This window comes from Pyrus communis, chromosome 3, assembly GCF_041283825.1.
Source record: "Pyrus communis isolate YQ-2024b chromosome 3, ASM4128382v1, whole genome shotgun sequence".
In the NCBI taxonomy this organism is placed as follows: domain Eukaryota; kingdom Viridiplantae; phylum Streptophyta; class Magnoliopsida; order Rosales; family Rosaceae; genus Pyrus; species Pyrus communis.
The window spans coordinates 17,038,179-17,055,385 of NC_142567.1; the positions used below are offsets into that span (position 1 = coordinate 17,038,179).

The 17,207-nt window shown below is 34.9% G+C and overlaps 1 protein-coding gene, 1 long non-coding RNA gene and 1 pseudogene across 4 annotated transcripts; 2 read left to right on the forward strand and 1 right to left on the reverse strand.

Annotated features, from left to right (window-relative positions):
* Positions 1–1,058: 1,058 nt before the first annotated feature.
* On the forward strand, positions 1,059–6,840 carry LOC148698048 (uncharacterized). Its single transcript, XR_015960792.1, has 2 exons — positions 1,059–1,245; positions 3,848–6,840. It is a non-coding gene; the product is annotated as an uncharacterized LOC148698048 (long non-coding RNA).
* On the reverse strand, positions 2,931–6,876 carry LOC148698049 (uncharacterized). 3 transcript variants are annotated; one of them, XM_088691161.1, is made up of 6 exons: positions 6,735–6,876; positions 4,524–4,577; positions 4,362–4,416; positions 4,189–4,229; positions 3,355–3,414; positions 2,931–3,260 (listed from the first exon to the last, which is right to left on the reverse strand). In XM_088691161.1, the coding sequence occupies exons 1-6, from the start codon at positions 6,798–6,800 to the stop codon at positions 3,225–3,227; spliced, it is 312 nt and encodes a 103-aa protein (XP_088547287.1). In that variant the 5' UTR covers positions 6,801–6,876; the 3' UTR covers positions 2,931–3,224. The 3 variants fall into 3 exon arrangements, with proteins under 3 accessions (XP_088547287.1, XP_088547286.1, XP_088547288.1); XM_088691160.1 differs by having other exon boundaries at positions 4,362–4,431; XM_088691162.1 differs by lacking the exon at positions 4,524–4,577 and having other exon boundaries at positions 4,362–4,431; positions 6,735–6,875.
* A 7,213-nt stretch (positions 6,877–14,089) lies between these two features.
* Positions 14,090–14,773, forward strand: LOC137726753 (uncharacterized; annotated as a pseudogene).
* The last annotated feature ends 2,434 nt before the right edge of the window (positions 14,774–17,207 follow it).

Consider the following 17,207-nt stretch of genomic DNA (forward strand, 5'->3'; position numbering starts at 1 on the left):
ATTTTTGCCAAGGAATAGGCAACAAGCCTATGTGAGAAGTGACACTCAAAGGGCAGCTCATCCCTAGCAAAAAACACTTTTTAAGGGCATGAATAGGTAAATAAATGGTGACTCACCATACTCCGAAGGCTATCACTAAAAGGCAAGGCTTGGATAGTCAGGCTAGAGAGGCTATTAAAGCGACGAGGGACACAAAGGACAAGGACACTCAACCAATCAATCAAAAGACATCCAACTTTTCTCTCAGACAAGCAAGAAACCAGAAAGCTTTAGTTTGTCCAGACTCTACCCTTTTAGTAATAGGTCCACCATAGAAAGCTATCTTTTGTCAAGTTTTAGAAGTTCTGCTACCTTTCCCAATGTTGTAGTATTGAATCACTTTAGTAAACCCGATTTACATTTCATTTTCCAAAGATTACAAACCCTGTAAAATACAAAGAGAATTGGTTGCAAGAAGACGAACCTTGCCTAACAAGGTCATAATCTTGCCCAAGTCTCTTTTGTTTGTACTTACATAAACTAGATCTGTTGTTTTATGCATTTTTCATTGTATCTTACATCATTTTCGACTGCTTTTTGTTCAAAGTTTCATCTATGATTAATCTTGTTGAACTAATTAATTTTGCTTCTTTAGTGTTAGCCATAACCAAAGAGATAATTTGAAGGGCCCTGAACTCCCTTTAATTGGACATATGATATTATGAGTAAAAGTCCTTGTTTACAAGGCAAGAAAAAGAACTTTATATAGACTTAACCCATTTGCAACAATTCAATAGAATCAAGAAGTCTAAGTAACTTGTGGTGATAGTAATCAACCCAGTTAATAACAAATAAAGAACAATATGTTATACAAAGATAACAGTGACACGCTCATATCCATATTACCTTTGACTGTGAGCCTCAAGGCTTAACAAAGGCCCCACAAAGGCACCGTTCAAACTAATAACAAACTCAATACACCAAGCAGCAGACCTTACCTGACAGGCAAGACCTATGGGAGTTGTGCGAGGGACAAATCTAGACCACCTAAACAATTGAGTACAAGTAGTTAGTTTTCCTTCCAAGTAACTATCATTTGATAGACAACAATTTATTTACTAAACAAAAATGTGATAGGCTCTTATACAGCATGTGCAAGTGGTTGTGGTGGTCGAACACATGTTCCCACTTTAGCTTCCCCCAGAATTCATCTGTTGTGTCAAAATTTATGTTCGTCTTATGTTTCAAAATGTTCAGAAACCAGTTGTGTCAAAATTTGACACAATACAAAAGTTTTGTGTAATGGTCTTCGAAATTCATACTAAATGTAAAATATAGTCACCACATATCCAATGGAAACCTAGAAAATTAAGGGCAAGATGGACATACCTTTCTCTCAACAACCAACTTTAGCTTCCCCCATAATTCAACTGTAATTACACATTAAGATAAGTGCAATAAATTTAACTTACTACCACAAATTACCAACAAACTGGTGGAATTTCTTTTTGGTCAATAATTTATCCACGGCAGATGAATACAGAGAGTGTGTATGTTAAAACATAAAATGTTCGCCAATTCCTTGCTTCTCCACTTTCATTTTGTTAAACGATTGATTTGTTCAATTAGATGTTAGATTAGGAAGCTGACGAGGTTCAAATCCACGTTGTAGTGTAAGGGCAACATTCCTCTTCACCATTGCAGTAGAGGGCCACTTGATGTAAAGACTATTTTAGTATCAATGTCTCTTGTCGTTTACATCATGTAATTTTATATTTAAGTTGGTATTCATGCAATTTTGTAACACCCCCAAAAAAAAAATCATGGCCAAAATAATATTCTTATTTGTGTTATTTTTTTACCACTTAATACTACGGTTAAATTGTATTCGTCTTCATTAATATTTAAGAGGTCTTAAATTCAAATCTCGAAAATGACGAGTTCGCCAACCAATTTATTCCTGCCTCTTTTAGGGTAAATATATGAGAGGTTTATTTCACCATTATACAAGGACTTGTCTATGCTCTCACAATATATGCACTTTCCATGCTAAATTCTATTCAATAGCAAGAGCATTTAAATTAAAGGAGAGAGTAAAGACATTCTTGGCTGTGTGGCGATTCTTCTTGTATAATTGATTTATTGAGTTTGTGATCCTAAAATCATCTTGCTGTATTTCAGAAAATATCTCACGGTTTTACGTAAATATTCACAATGTTGTAAAACAATGAGATCCATGATGATTCAATCTAGGACGCACAAATGATGAGTATTCATTCTAGAGTGGAAAGTTCGTGCGCTAACCTACGCTAAATTAACCTAAATTACGGTCGGTTAAATTTAAATTCGAGTGTAGAATAGGAACACATTTGTTTGGGCAAACTTGAAAAATCCAAATTTGCATCATAGAGGCTAACTATTATTCAAAATTTACTTTATACTAAATTGTCGTATCTCATACGTGGTAAATAGATAAGGTTCAAAGTGGGTGAACACAAGAACAAATGGATCGCTCCATATCAATTGAGATCTAAAAAATTTAGGTAATAAATTAATTAGCGGTTGTAGAAAAACTCATATCAGAAACATTGGATGCTATTAGTGTCCTCCCTACTTGGAAGCTGTCCAATCTCCAATTGTCTCTTTCTTTTCATGGAAGGAAAGAATTACCATATACCTCCACGGTAACTAAAAAATAGTTAACCAATCACCTCTAGAAATATTATTGTGATAACGCTCTCTCTCTCTCTCTCTGTGAAGCTGGAGAAGCTCCAAAAACCCTCCTAAACCCTTAGCTCGGCGTTTCTGTGTTGAAGCTCCTTGTAAGTACAAGTGATTCGTGTACTATTTTTCCATCCCTTTTCTATTAACTGTAACCAAGGAAAATGTAAAACGTCGAAGGAAGACTCGTATAGCGTTGTCATAGATTGGCGTTCAACGAACAAAACAGATGGAAAACCTCGATTATACTGACAGGTAAACTTGTCACTTGTGAAGGTCCAAAACAATCCCAACAACAATCGCCTATTAGCTCAGGTAAGAATGGTTTAACAAAGTTCATACAATCACAAGGGTCGGTCTAATCTCAGTTGTCTATCAGAGGGGGGTGGTCGCCGGAAACTCCTTGACACGAGAGTTTCCTTGGAGGATGAGGAAGGAAAAAGCTTCCAATCACCATACACAAAAGTATGTAAACGTACAAAAGCACACAGAATCTATGGTACAGATCACGACAAGTTCAGGAATTATTGGGCAGCATCCAAACTCAGTCCTTCACAGACCTGAAGCAAATACAATCGAGGAATTTCAGCAATGCAGACAGAAACTAAATTCGTATTTACGACTATTGTTCCTTGAAAAACATATTCTACATACAAGTCTCTTATGAATCCGTTGAAACGCCTTGCAAAATCTCTCCGCTTCTGTAGCACCCACCTAAACAATTGAGGATAAGCAGTTAGTTTTCCTTTCGTATTTCTCCATTGTCCTTCAAGCCAAAATTTGTATTGGGACAACCGAAACTATTCGGCTTTATTTTTTGTTTCATTTACTTCATCCTTTGTAGTTGAGAAAGAGTCTCCTCAATTTCAGTTAATTCCATTTGTAAATAAGACTTCACTGAACAACGCAAAATTTACAATCAACAGATGAACAGCTGACAACTGATACATATGATCAACTAACAAATACGATACCACTTAAAAGTACCGATAAGGCATGCACACTACATACACTAGCTTATCACCAAGCAGTGTCCACAGGCCAAGGCTTCTGTTAACATTACTATTTTTTTTTTCTTTTAATTACAACAGAGTGTTATTTTTTTGTGATCGATTTGGTTCCTAACTTACTATATGTAAAGAATTAGCATTTTAACTACTCAAACAAGAAAACAAAGTGAGTTTTAATTTTTTGTTTCTTTTGAGGTAAGGCCAAGAGGACTTATTCTGGAGCTGGTGGTTGTAGTCACTCTATCTAGATTTGTTTTATTATGAACTAGCAAAGAGAGGGAAAAAAAAACTGAGTTGCATAAGATCTCTGCCGTTTCTTATATGTTCATTTCAACTGCACAAGTCTCCATCAACTCAATTAATTTCAAAACCTCGTACAAAAGTTTTGTGTAATGGTCTTCGAAATTCATATTATGTAAAATACAGTCACCACATATCCAATGAAAACCAAGAAAATCAAAGGCGAAGATGGACATACCTTTCTCTCAGCAACCAACTTTAGCTTCCCCCAGAATTCACCTGCAATTACACATTAAGATAAGTGCAATAAATTTAACTTCCACAAAATACCAGCAAACTGGTGGAATTTCGTTTTGGTTAATAATTTATCCATGGCAGATGAATATAGAGAGTGCGTATGTTAAAACATACAATGTTCGCCAATTCCTTGCTTCTCCACTTCACTTTTATCCTCATCCCATGCATCCTGCCACCCTTTAAGCTGTTGAGAACATTCAAATATGTCAACAAGCACCACGTGTGTGAATGTGTGTGTACTGTAAAATGGAAATTTTTACAAAATTTCAGTAATACCGCTTCATGCTGTGGTGACTTAGAAGTTGATTCTCTAGATTGTTCTGATTCACCCTAAAATTACACAAAGTTGTTCAAGAATGGGCTGATGCATATATAATCAACCAAAAAAAATTCATAATAACTAGTAAAAGAATGGTCAATTCCAACGGAATAAATGGATTGATCGCTCCACCAAATTGTTTAGAATCATTTAAGATACCTGGAATTTAATTTTCAGCAATAGGACAAGAATTTTATAAGTGCTAGGTAAACCATCTCAGAACTTTGACATTGCAGAAACTCAAGAAATGATTCCGAACCTCACAAGTTTTTTCCTACAACAATCAAATTCCATGAAGCTTTCTACTTCCTTGAACAATATCAATGTGAGATTTATGCCCAAAACCATGAAGCCGTTTCTTTGATCTGATGCTCACGTCATTGATACCAGATAAAAGGTTTAAAAGACTAATAGAAACAAGCCAAGAACCTTATGGATCCAAGAAAAAGCGCAACAATAGTTTTGTAACAGCAAAAGAAAGGTCTCCCATTATTAAATTCCACCAAGTTAGTTAGTTTACAGACTTGATTTCATCCCTTCACAGACTGAAAATGTTAATAAAAAAACATATCATGTAAAAACTTGATATTATGTAAAATATTCGTTTTAGCACACAAACTCAAATCAACTACAAACAGACCAGGAAAACAATTGTGAAAGTTAACATAATGGCACTTTAATAATGAATATTAAATATTGGATTCATACATAAAAGTTGAACAAAGTGCAGTGATAGTTGAAAAAAAATTTCCTTGTAGATCTCCTGCCATGCTTAAAACAGGTAGCCAAACGTAGGGAACCGTTTTGCGCTATCTTGTTTGCATGGAAAACAGATCTTTTCAGGATTAAAATAACGATACAAGGCAGACAAGCTAACCACTTAGAACACGTAAAGAACCTCTAACCTACCAGCTGTTAAATCATGTAAAGTCCACAAAGAGATAACAATACAACGGCTACCAATCTGAACACTATTCCATAGGATGCCTGTTTACCTGTGTCCAGATAAAATGTATACTCACCAGCATTTCAAGCACATCAACCACTATTTATTGAGGTATACTATCAACTATGCCAAAAACCATCACTTCTAAACAGAACCTTCACCCCTCCGCCAATATAGATCCCCTTTTGAAGACATAACTATAGTAGGGGTGAAGTACTGTACCCTTGACATATTCCCATTTATCCCTGATAAAGGCCTTCAATAGAACATGTGCTTGATTTCCACCCATATCCATTCAAAATACAAAGAGAGAAGAGGAAGAAGAAGCAAGGATGGCACACCCAACCCGAATAAGTATTTTGGATCCCTAATATAATCCAACATAAACCAAATAAATCCTAATTAAGGTACTCATCTTCTAACCCTGGAAACTGACCATCACCAATAAGGAGAGACAAGTCAACAAGAATGAAAATTTCAGCATTTTCATATGCATCCTTGACGTTGGCCAATGCAATTTTTTTCTTTAGTACAACGGTATGTTTTGCACTAAAGGGAGGGGGGAGTTCAGCTAAGCCACACAAAACCTAATTTGTTATCGAATTCATTATTCACGAGATTTGAACCTAAGATCTCTCACTTACAAGTGAAGAGGAATTCCACCGGACTGTAGTACTGAGTGACTCTGAACTTTAACCAAGTTGATTGAAACCTTTTTTCTTCTCTGACTCAATATGGTATCTACATCATCAAAACTACTTAATGCTACCCATCATCCATCTAAATCAATTTGTCCGCACAGCCTCCTTAGCCGCTTGTTCAGCATCATCCAGGACTCAAAACCTAGACCTTCCATAAGGTTCTCACTCCTAATTGAGCATGCATACATAATTTTTATAGTCCCGCATGGCATCGGCAGCTGCAGCAGAGCAGCAGCAGCATACCGAAATCCCTATCAAAATCCAATATTTTTCCTTTTAACAATCAAAATTCAATCTTTACACCTTCTAACTATAGGAAATGTTAAAGGGTTATCTCAAAAGTAGATACTGTATCTGCCCAACAAGTTTTAACGATTGCCAGATTCCACAAATTAAATATTCAACGATGCGTTCTAATTGATACAACGAACAAGATAACCATATTCCATAAAGCATCACAACCAGAAAGAAAGAAAAGGCAACGGAAAACAGTTTCTTTTGGTGAAGAGAGAGGGGGTTACATGGTAGTCGCGAGATCGGACGATAGGGAAGAGATCGAGTAGGCGTCGAAATTCATCGTCGTCCATGGCTGTGGTGGTGAAAATGTAATTACAACTCCCAATTCTCTAATTTCAAAATGCCTCCTAGCATTCTTCTCTCTCTCTCTCTCTCTCTCTCTCTCTCTCTCTCTCTCGTAAAGAGAAATATAATTAGATTGTACTTTCTCTCAAGTAAAGAGAAATATCATTAGACTGTACTAGTACTAAGTGCCTTACTTGGAAAAGAAAATTACTCATTAAAAAATAAGTAAGGCTAGGAGACTAAATTTGTAGATAAAATTTATAAATTAAATGATGTGTCACTAAGGAATGAACAAGTTTATCTTCAATGTCCATGTCATTTAGTTTTCAAAGTTTTGTATACAAATTTAGTCTCCTTAGCATTACCCTAAAAAGAAATTTGACTAATACTAGGGAGACTAAATTTTGAAAACTAAAGAACATGAAAGCTAATGATTGGTTTATTACTTACGTTGATAAACGTGTTTATTCTTATTGATAACTAGTCTCCAAATTTAATTTATCTAACATTACTTAAAAATGTAGATCTTCCACATCACTATCTAAGTAACTCTCTTTGTCAACCAAAACAAGGTGAAAAAACTATTTAATCTTCTATCTTAGAAAAATATGATGGGCAATAATGTAATTGCACAAAACCAAATTTTGCCATTTTTATTGAACTAGTAGTGATTTTAGCATATATCTATTATTAAAAAATAATCTTCTAAAAAAATATTACAAGTAAAACTAAGAAACAAAAACAAAAACTTCTCTTCCCACTCTCACTCTCACGTCCTCTCCCTCATTCTTTCCTTCCTATTTTAAAAACAAATAAAAAATATTCACATATAAACACATACAAAGTGTGTAGGCAAATGCTATTTTCAATAATAAAATATTTACATGTCAGCATATATAATTTTTATAATAAAAACTCTTTAATTATTTACAAGTAGAAACATTTAGAGTTAGAAATGTTACGAGATAAAAATAATAATAAATAAATAAAAAAAAGAGTTTAGAAACGTTACATCCAGTATTTTAATGTTTATGACTAAATTTTCTATCATATATTTCTATTTTTAATTTGTACCTATTTTTAATTTGTAATTTTTTTTAATATGTACGATTTTTTTATTTATTTTAGTTTGTGCCCATATTTTTGAACTTTAGAGTAAACCTTTTATTTAATAAGAGAGTATAATTGAGTTTGCATAAGTATTACATTACCGAAGTGAAATGAAAAATAAAAAAGAAAGTACAATTCATTAAATAATAATTTAGAAAAACTCCAATGACAATATTTTATTTCATAATCTTCCCCGTCCCCTATTCGTTTCTTGAAAAAGACGAAGGTGTAGTATTATGAGTTGCACAAAACAAGTAACTACAACAAAACCAACGTATACAACTAAGCTTTTAAGAAAGGTCATTATTGAACGCTAAAACACCAATCAATGAAATGAAACACTACTCGAATAAGATATATGGTTTAGCATGGATTTATATATAGGAACGTATTAAGTATGTATATCTTCTATTCTTTATCACGTTATAAACTACAACTTCACCCATTGAACCCGTAAAATAATAGGTTAGAAGCGGCACTACGCTCAGATTTAAACTACCAGCATTCCAAAGCTTGTATATACCCGAGGACCGGTAAACTCATGAGTATAATAGTGCAATATTTGAAGGCACGAGGACCCTTAGCAATCTTCCAATACCAGTAACATTTTAATATGGGGTAATATACTGACCATCATCATTACGTAGACTGCTAAACTGTACTCAACAAGGTCATAAATATCAGAAAAGGAATATATAAGCTCCAAGCCTTTAACTTACAAATATCTAAACAAAAAGTGTATGTTATAATACATAAGAATAAAGAAACATAAGCTTAAGTACATACAAGTAATTTAAAGTTGAAAAAAAATTTCTTGCTCAAAATGTGGGGAAAAAGCTTGTCAGGATTTTTTTAAGCCTGATTTGGTACTGAGGTGATTTTGAAAAATGCTAGTATAAAAAAAAGTTGTTTTTGTGTTTGATAAATATTCAGCTTCAGTTTTTTTTCACAGTTTTGGGTGAAAAAAAAGCTAAAAACAAGACACTGCAAACTCAGCTTTGAAAAACCGGTTGTTTTTCACATCTGTTTTACATAAAAGTTTACCAAACACTATAATACTGCTTTTTTTTTTTTTTCCAAAAGCACTTTTACAAAAAAGTTTACCAAACACTATGCTGCTTTATTTCATAGCTGCTTATTCTCACAGCACAGTAGAAATAGTTTTTTTTCAAAACACAGCAATACCAAACCAGCCCTTAAAACCATTCAACTTATTTTATTAATATCTCGTTCATTTTACGTTTCAATAATGCCATGGAGTAGGCTATTTCATAGGGCTTATAACAATGAATCTGTTCATTGAGTAGGTTCGAAGTCAATAGGTCCAGAAATGAAGAAAACTGGACCTACACTGTAATCAAACTTTATTATGTAGTGCATTTCTTGGTAAGTATTTGAATTTTCGAAATTCATAAGAGTTTTTTGACCAGACTTACCCAGGATGCTTCGAAAAGAATTGATTTTCAATCCTTATTACTAGAACATTTTCATTTTTAAAGTAATGGTTAAGGTGAGGACACATAAAAGATTATTTCCCTTATGATTTTACATCATTTGAAAAGTTAAAACTATAATTATTAAGCACTCTTTAAAATTAAACAGTTTGTTGGAAATCTTTCAAGATTTTGAGTGATTTTAATTTAATAAAAACTTTCTTGTTTCATAACCTTTTTTAATGATTCAAGAGCCAAAGCTTAAGAACATTTTATGTAGAATAAGATGGTGTAATTATATTTGCTTAAGCGTAAAGAGTTACGACTGAAAAGAAATATATAAAGACTGTGTTAGTTGTTTTGATAAAAGTTGATACAAACTTAAGATGACCATAACTTCCTCATCCCTTAATCTTTTTAATTGATTCAAAAAGCTAACTTGAAGCATTTTTATTGTAGATAAAGATTATATGTTCTGTTTTAACTAAAACCCATTGATCATTATAACTTTTCAAAGATACTGAGGTGACGGAATTTCATTATTGTTGAGTTAGTTTTGACAATATAATTCAATCTTTTAAGCAAGGAAGTATAAGATACAATTATTACACTTGTAGTGAAAGATGAGTACTGAGAGAGACGGTTTGAAGCTTAAAAGCAATAGTTGCACAGACAAGAAGTTGAAAGATGAGTACTGAGTGAGACAGTTTGAAGCTTGAAAGCAATAGTTGTACAGACAAGAAGTTGACCGATTGTTTTGCTCCCTTTTTCCTTATCCTAACATCTCGGTTTTATAAATTTATAGAGAAGCTTTGTGTGTGTGAGTTGGTACCTTGTCTGTGTATTCTTTTATAAGAAAATTTTAGAGTGTTTAACATACATACATATGCTTTCTACAATGCTTTAATAAATGGTGAGCACAACAGTCTTCAAAACTAATGACTCTAGGCTTGCTAGGGTGAAGGGTGAAATGGTTGAGATTTTAAATGAGGCTTTCCCCAACCATAAAATCAATTTTTGAATAGTTATAAACTTTGATATTTTTCCAAGTTTTGATTATTATCCTTTGCAAAATTAAGAGTCGTTTTAGCCCCTTTATCTCAATGATTTGTCATGAACTTGCAAATACAAATGGCTAACATGTTAAAGAAACTTTGCAATGGATATCAAATTGAAATCTATCATGACCCATCCATATGCATTTGTATGACCAATTAAACTATCCGATTGCACGTTTCTTTTGAAGCTATTCCTATTTTAATCCTATAACTAACGTCATAGGTAAACGTATGAAAGATTAGCGTCAAGTATTTAAGGAGTAAAAACAAATAGTTCAAAATACGTCTAAAATACTTTGGTTGTTTTTTTTCCTAAAGGTCAAGAAATAGAATCTCCAGTAGCGAGCATCTTCCTCCAACAACCAAACAACTCTCTTACGGAATTCTACTTGAGTGCAATCCATCAGTTCAAAATGAATCTTCAGGTTGTAAATCCATTCTTTTGCCTTATAGGGTTTGCCTCCAGAAACTTCTTGCTCCTAAGTTTCGAATATGCATCACGAGTCGTCCTAGCTTCCCACCAAGTTGATTCACCTCCATCCTTCTTGCAAAAGCTTTGACAAAATGTTCCCTTTTTTTTTTCTCCTAAATTCATTAATGAATATATTTTAAACGGGTTCTACGTTTAAGCAAACAAAACAAGAATTTAAAGCAACACTTATTTTGAATTCATCAATCATGCAAGGCTTTTACAAGCAGCACTGTCGTGCTTTTAGTAAAAAATACATAGATGGAGTAAATTTAAAAGTAGAGTTCCTAAGAACTTCTACTATGAAGAATTTAAGACTTCAGGGTTGGCGTGGCTCTTTGAGAATTGCCTCCACGTTTGGGAAGCAAATAATTAGAAATTCTAAGTCCATTAGGGTTGTAGTCTTATTCTTTCATGGCCTTCCAGAAGTTGACGGTTTATCATACATTTGAGAAACTATAAGATCATTGATTGATCCCGTCACGGGCTATTCAGATTGCGCATAACTTGGAACTGCCCAATATGCCTAGTAACTTAGCCATCCCGCTAAGATTAAGCTGACATCGGTCCAAATGTTAAGTCCCTCAACTGCATAGTTATTTGCGAGCTCATCCAGATTACTTGAAGGGTACTTTTGGCACACAATTACGGTAATATATAAGCCAAGGTTCTGGCATGTTGATGAAATTGCTCATACATCTTTTGAAATTTCTTAGTTAGGCATGAAACTTTGATTGTGGTTGTACATGTCTGTACATAACAAAAACGTTTATAATGTATGTATAATAGGCACACAAAAAAAATCTACATGTGGTTGATCTCAAATTAATGGTTTTAGCATATCTACAACCAAATTCAATTAATGCATGAATAACAAATGTTGACTCCAAAATTCCCTTTTAATCATGAAAAAATAATTAGGTGATACAACACATTGCTGATACATAGATGCTCTTTCTTATCAACTCCATTCTCTTGCCATGATGTCCTTTTCTTTCTTTTAAAAATGAAAACTTTTGCTTTGATACCAATCTGTCACGCCCCCCAATTTCATGGCTAATAAGGACGACATGTGCGTTATTATGCGAGTTCAAAGACACTCAAAACAATTTTCTTGAAGTACCTCATAGTAAAACTTTTATTTAATAAGAGCATAATTGAGTTTGATAAATATTACATTACCAAAGTGAAACGAAAAATAAAAAGGGAAGTACAATTTATTTTATAATAATGTAGAAAAACTTGTTTTATTAATATCTCGTTCATTTTACGTTCAAATAACGCCATTGAGTAGTCCATTTCATAGGGTTTATGACAAGGTATCCGATCATTTAACGTTTACAAACAGGTTCGGAGTCAATAGGTCCAGAAATGATGAAAACTGGGACTGCAATGCAACGGTGATGTTTGGTTACAACCTTTATTAGTAGTGTATTTCTTGTTAAGTACTTGGCCATTGTTTCTCATATTTTCTAGATTAAAAGTTGAGGCTTGAGCTTAAATTTGATGTAAAGATCATTGAAAACGGATAAGAAACCAGTGAGATATGAGGATTTGAATTTTCAAAATTCATAAAGAGTTTTTCGACGAGGCTTACCGAGGATGCTTCGAAAGAGTTGATTTTCAACCCTTATTATTGTAGCATTTTTGTTTTTAAAGTAATGGTTAAGGTAAGGACACATAAAAGATTATTTCCCATATGAATGACAATGATTTTACATCGTTTGAAAAGTTAAAACTTGTTGAAAATACTGATGGGTAGTGAATGCCCACAGTGTCTTGGTGGAGTTTTTTCAATGCCCTCATAGATTGGTTTTTAACATTGGCATTGTTTATGACTACACACACACATTGTCAATTCCTATAACAGATTGAAATTGACTTTGGGGATGCAGGAGATCACATCTTCCAAAAGAGTGCTGTAATTTTTCAATATGTAATTAATGTATCAGTATTGGAGTTGCTCTATAAATAGAGCACTCCGTATGCTTTCAAGGTACATAGAGAAAATCATAGAGAAAAATATACAGATAGAAAGAAAGAAAGATCAATAACATCATCTATTCCTTCGTATTTATTTGTTATCCTCTTGTGCTATAGTTTCAGTGTACATTTTACATCTGTCTCGCACCTATTATTAAATGGTTATCTCTGTAACTTTGACCTATTTATAACATGTTATCAGCACGAGTCTCTAAATATAATTATTCTCTCATTTCTCTTCGCTGAACGAAAGAAAGAAAAAAATGTTTCCCCTAAGGTTTTTACTGTTCATCTTCTTCCTCTGCCTCAACTGCGCGATATACCCTCGTGACGAACTGTTTACTCCATGCCTGCTCTTAGTTCTCAACCTAATGGTTACATACATCTTTGATTTCTTGTTTGGTTTGGATATTGATTACTAACCCAGTGTTTATTTATGTTAATTTTACTGCAATCCAAGATGGTGTGGTACAATCGCCCATCTTGAACTGCAAATTTATTCTTATTGCGATCCAAGACGGTGCGATATCATCGCCTATCGTGGACTGCAGATTTAATTTTACTGCAAATTTTAGGTGGAGCGGTATAATCACCTACCCTACTCTGTGTATTTAAATTTTCTTGCTACTTGAGTGGTGCGGAATAATCATCCATTCTATGTTACATTATTTCAATGAGAATGGTGCAATACAATCGTCCTCCTCATTCACCCTGAAAATCTAGAGCCAGAAGCTTCGAGTGCTTATCATTTTGGCCTAAAGATCAAAATGAAAAATTTGTAAGAACCAGAAGTTCTAACATTATATTCCTCCAGGAATACATATTATTGCAAGTTCTTACACATCTCATTTTCTTTTAGAAAAGAAAATGGTGAACTTGGCGAAGCTTGAATTTGCTGCCCTGGATATTACCAGGAAGAATTACCTGACCTGGGTACTGGATACCAAGATCCATCTAGAATCAAGTAATCTTGGAGATACCATCAGGGAAAAGAGTAACTCATCCTCTCAAGATCGGGTGAAGACCATGATTTTCTTTCATCGCCATCTTGATGAGGCGTTAAAAAGCGAGTACTTAACGGTTGAAGATCCGTTAGCTTTCTGGAATGCCTTGAGAAACAGATACAATCACCAGACAACGGTGATTCTTCAAGGGCCCGCTATGAGTGGACTCATCTAAGGATCCATGATTTCAAGTCAATGGCATAGTACAATTCTGTGTTGTTCAAAATTACCTCTCAGATGAAGCTCTGTGGGGATACTATTACTGAGGAACATATGCTGGAAAAGACTTTCAGCACATTTCATGCCTCTAACGTGCTTCTGCAACAGCAGTGTAGAGCGCGAGGCTACACTGAGTACAACCAGCTGATATCTGTGCTATTAGTAGCTGAACAGAACAATGAGCTCCTGATGAAAAACCATCATTCCCGACCTACTAAATCTACACCATTCCCAGAAGTGAATGCTGCTTCTCTTGAAATGAACGCCACATCCTCTGGTGGTGATAATCATAAACGAGGACGTGGCCACAAGCGAGGTCGGTGGAACAAGAAAGGCAAGAACCATGGAGTTCAGTTTCACAACCAGGTTCCGAAGCATAATTTAGGCCGGAGCTTCAAAAATGTGAATCACCACAAAAGCAAAGCTCATATGAACAATGCTCCCAGGAACTCTGAATGAGCTTGCCATAGGTGTGGTGGCAATGGGCATTGGGCGCGTACTTGTCGTACCCCAAAACATCTGGTAGATCTGTATCAAACCTCCCTCAAGGAGAAGGGTGTCAAGACCAATTTTCTCGACCATGCTAAACCAATGGATATACCTGATCCAGTGTTTGACTTATCAGGGCAATTGAACACAACCCACCTAGATGGTTCAGACTTTATTGTGGAAAGGGGGAATGAAGTATACCGGTCCGACTAAATCATTTATGTTTGATGTACTTTTATTATGCTGAAAACTAGCATTTCAATTCAATAAAAGTGGCATTTCCTGTTATAAATTGTTTGTTAACTGTGATTCCATTTACTCAAAAAGCATGGATAAAAACTGTGGTTATTCTCAGAACATGAGAAATGGCGAAGATATTTGTCTTGCAAAAAACGCAACCACACATACAATACTTTGTGATCGAAAGTATTTCTCAAGCTTAATACTTACAAGAATAGGGGTAACAACAATATCAGGACCTTCAGATGTAATTAAAGGCTTAGGGAAAGCCCAGATTATGTTACCAAATGGAACAATATTGTCCATATAGAATGCATTGTATGCTACTCGATCTACTCGAAATTTGTTAAGTTTCAAAGACATACATTTAAATGGATACCACATTAAAACGAAAAATGCAGAAAATGTGGAGTATCTATGCATTACCTCCAATGATACCCAGAAGCATATATTGGAAAAGTTGCGTGGTTTGTCGAGTGGATTGTATTATACATACATAAGGACAATTGAATCACATACTGTCATGAACCAGAAGTTCATTGATTCAAGGGTTTACATGCTTTGGCATGACCGTCTGGGTCATCCAGGATCTACCATGATGCGTAGGATCATTATTAACTCTAATGGACATCCATTAGTGAGCATACACATTGCTATCTCAAATGATAACCCTTACAAAGCTTGTTCTCAAGGGAAGTTGGTAATTAGACCATCACAACTAAAGGTTGATGCTGAATCCCCATCATTTCTGCAAAGAATTCAAGGGGATATTTGTGGGCCTATTCAACCATCATGTGGACCATTTCGATATTTTATGATTTTTGTTGATGCATCTACCCAATGGTCACATGTTTGTCTCTTGTCTACTCATAATGTAGCCTTTGCGAGACTTTTTGCTCAGATAATTAAGTTACGAGCACAATTCCCAGATTATCCCATTAAATCAATCCGACTTGATAACGCTGGTGAATTTACGTCTCAAATCTTTGATGATTATTGCATGACATTGGACATTGATGTTGGACACCTTGTTCCTCATATCCATACTCAAAATGGTTTAGCAGAAGCATTGATCAAGTGGCCTCGGTTAATAGTTCGCACTCTGCTTATGAAAACTAAATTGCCCGTCTCTGCATAGGGACATACCATCTTACATGTTGCATCATTGGTTCGATTGAGACTTATAGCGAACCATCAGTACTCCTTAATACAACTCGTGTTTAGACATCAGCCAAACATTTCACATTTACTAGTTTTTGGTTGTGTTGTTTATGTGCCTATTGCATCGTCGCAACACACTAACATGAGACCTCAGCGTAGACTGGGAATTTACGTGGGTTTTGATTCACCATCTATCATTAGATATTTGGAACCCTTGACAGGTGATATGTTTACAGCTCGTTTTGCTGATTGTCACTTTGATGAGACAGTCTTCCCGTCGTTAGGGGGAGAAAAGACCGTTCTAGAAGAACGGAAAGAGCTGACATGGGTTGTTTCTACCTTGTCACATTTTGATCCTCGAAGCATTCAATGTGAAAATGAAGTAAGAATGATCGTTCATCTTCAAAGCATTGCCAATCAAATGTCAGATGCATTTAATGATGCTATGAAAGTGACAAAATCACATATACTAGCTGCAAATGCACCTGTAAGAATTGATGTCCCCGTTGGACAAAATAAAGTGGCAGCGAATGATTCATCTGGTGCACGCCTAAAATGTGGTAGACCCCCAGGTTCAAAAGATTCAGCCCCTCAAAAGAGAAAGTCGAGGGAAAAACTGAATCCAAATGAAATCATTCAGGAAGAGAAAATGAATGACAAATTCATAATTCATGATTCTGGACTTCCAGAAAAAGAAAATGTCCTTGATGAGACACATGTCCTTGAAGAGACAGAAGTACATGAAAACAAAGAAATCTCCATAAATTATGCATGTACAAATGAATTGTGGGATCAGAATGAAATAATCATCGATGATATGTTTGCATTCGCAGTAGCCACTGAAATCATCTTGAGTGATGATATTGAGCCCCACTCTGTTGATGAATGCAAATAGAGACAGAATTGGCCTAAGTGGAAAGATGCAATCCAGGCAAAATTAAATTCCTTGGAAAGGCAAAATGCTTTTGGACCAGTAGTCCAAACCCCGCCTGGTGTAAACCCCGTGGGTTACAAATGGGTATTCACAAGGAAACGTAATGAGAAAAACGAGATTGCAAGATACAAAGCACGGCTCATTGCACAAGGCTTTTCTTAAAGACCTGGAATTGATTATGAGGAGACATACTCTCCTGTAATGGACGCAATTACGTTCCGTTACTTAATAAGTTTAGTGGTTTCAGAAAGACTTGACATGCGACTTATGGATGTCATCACCTTGTATCTATATGGAGAATTAGATACTGAC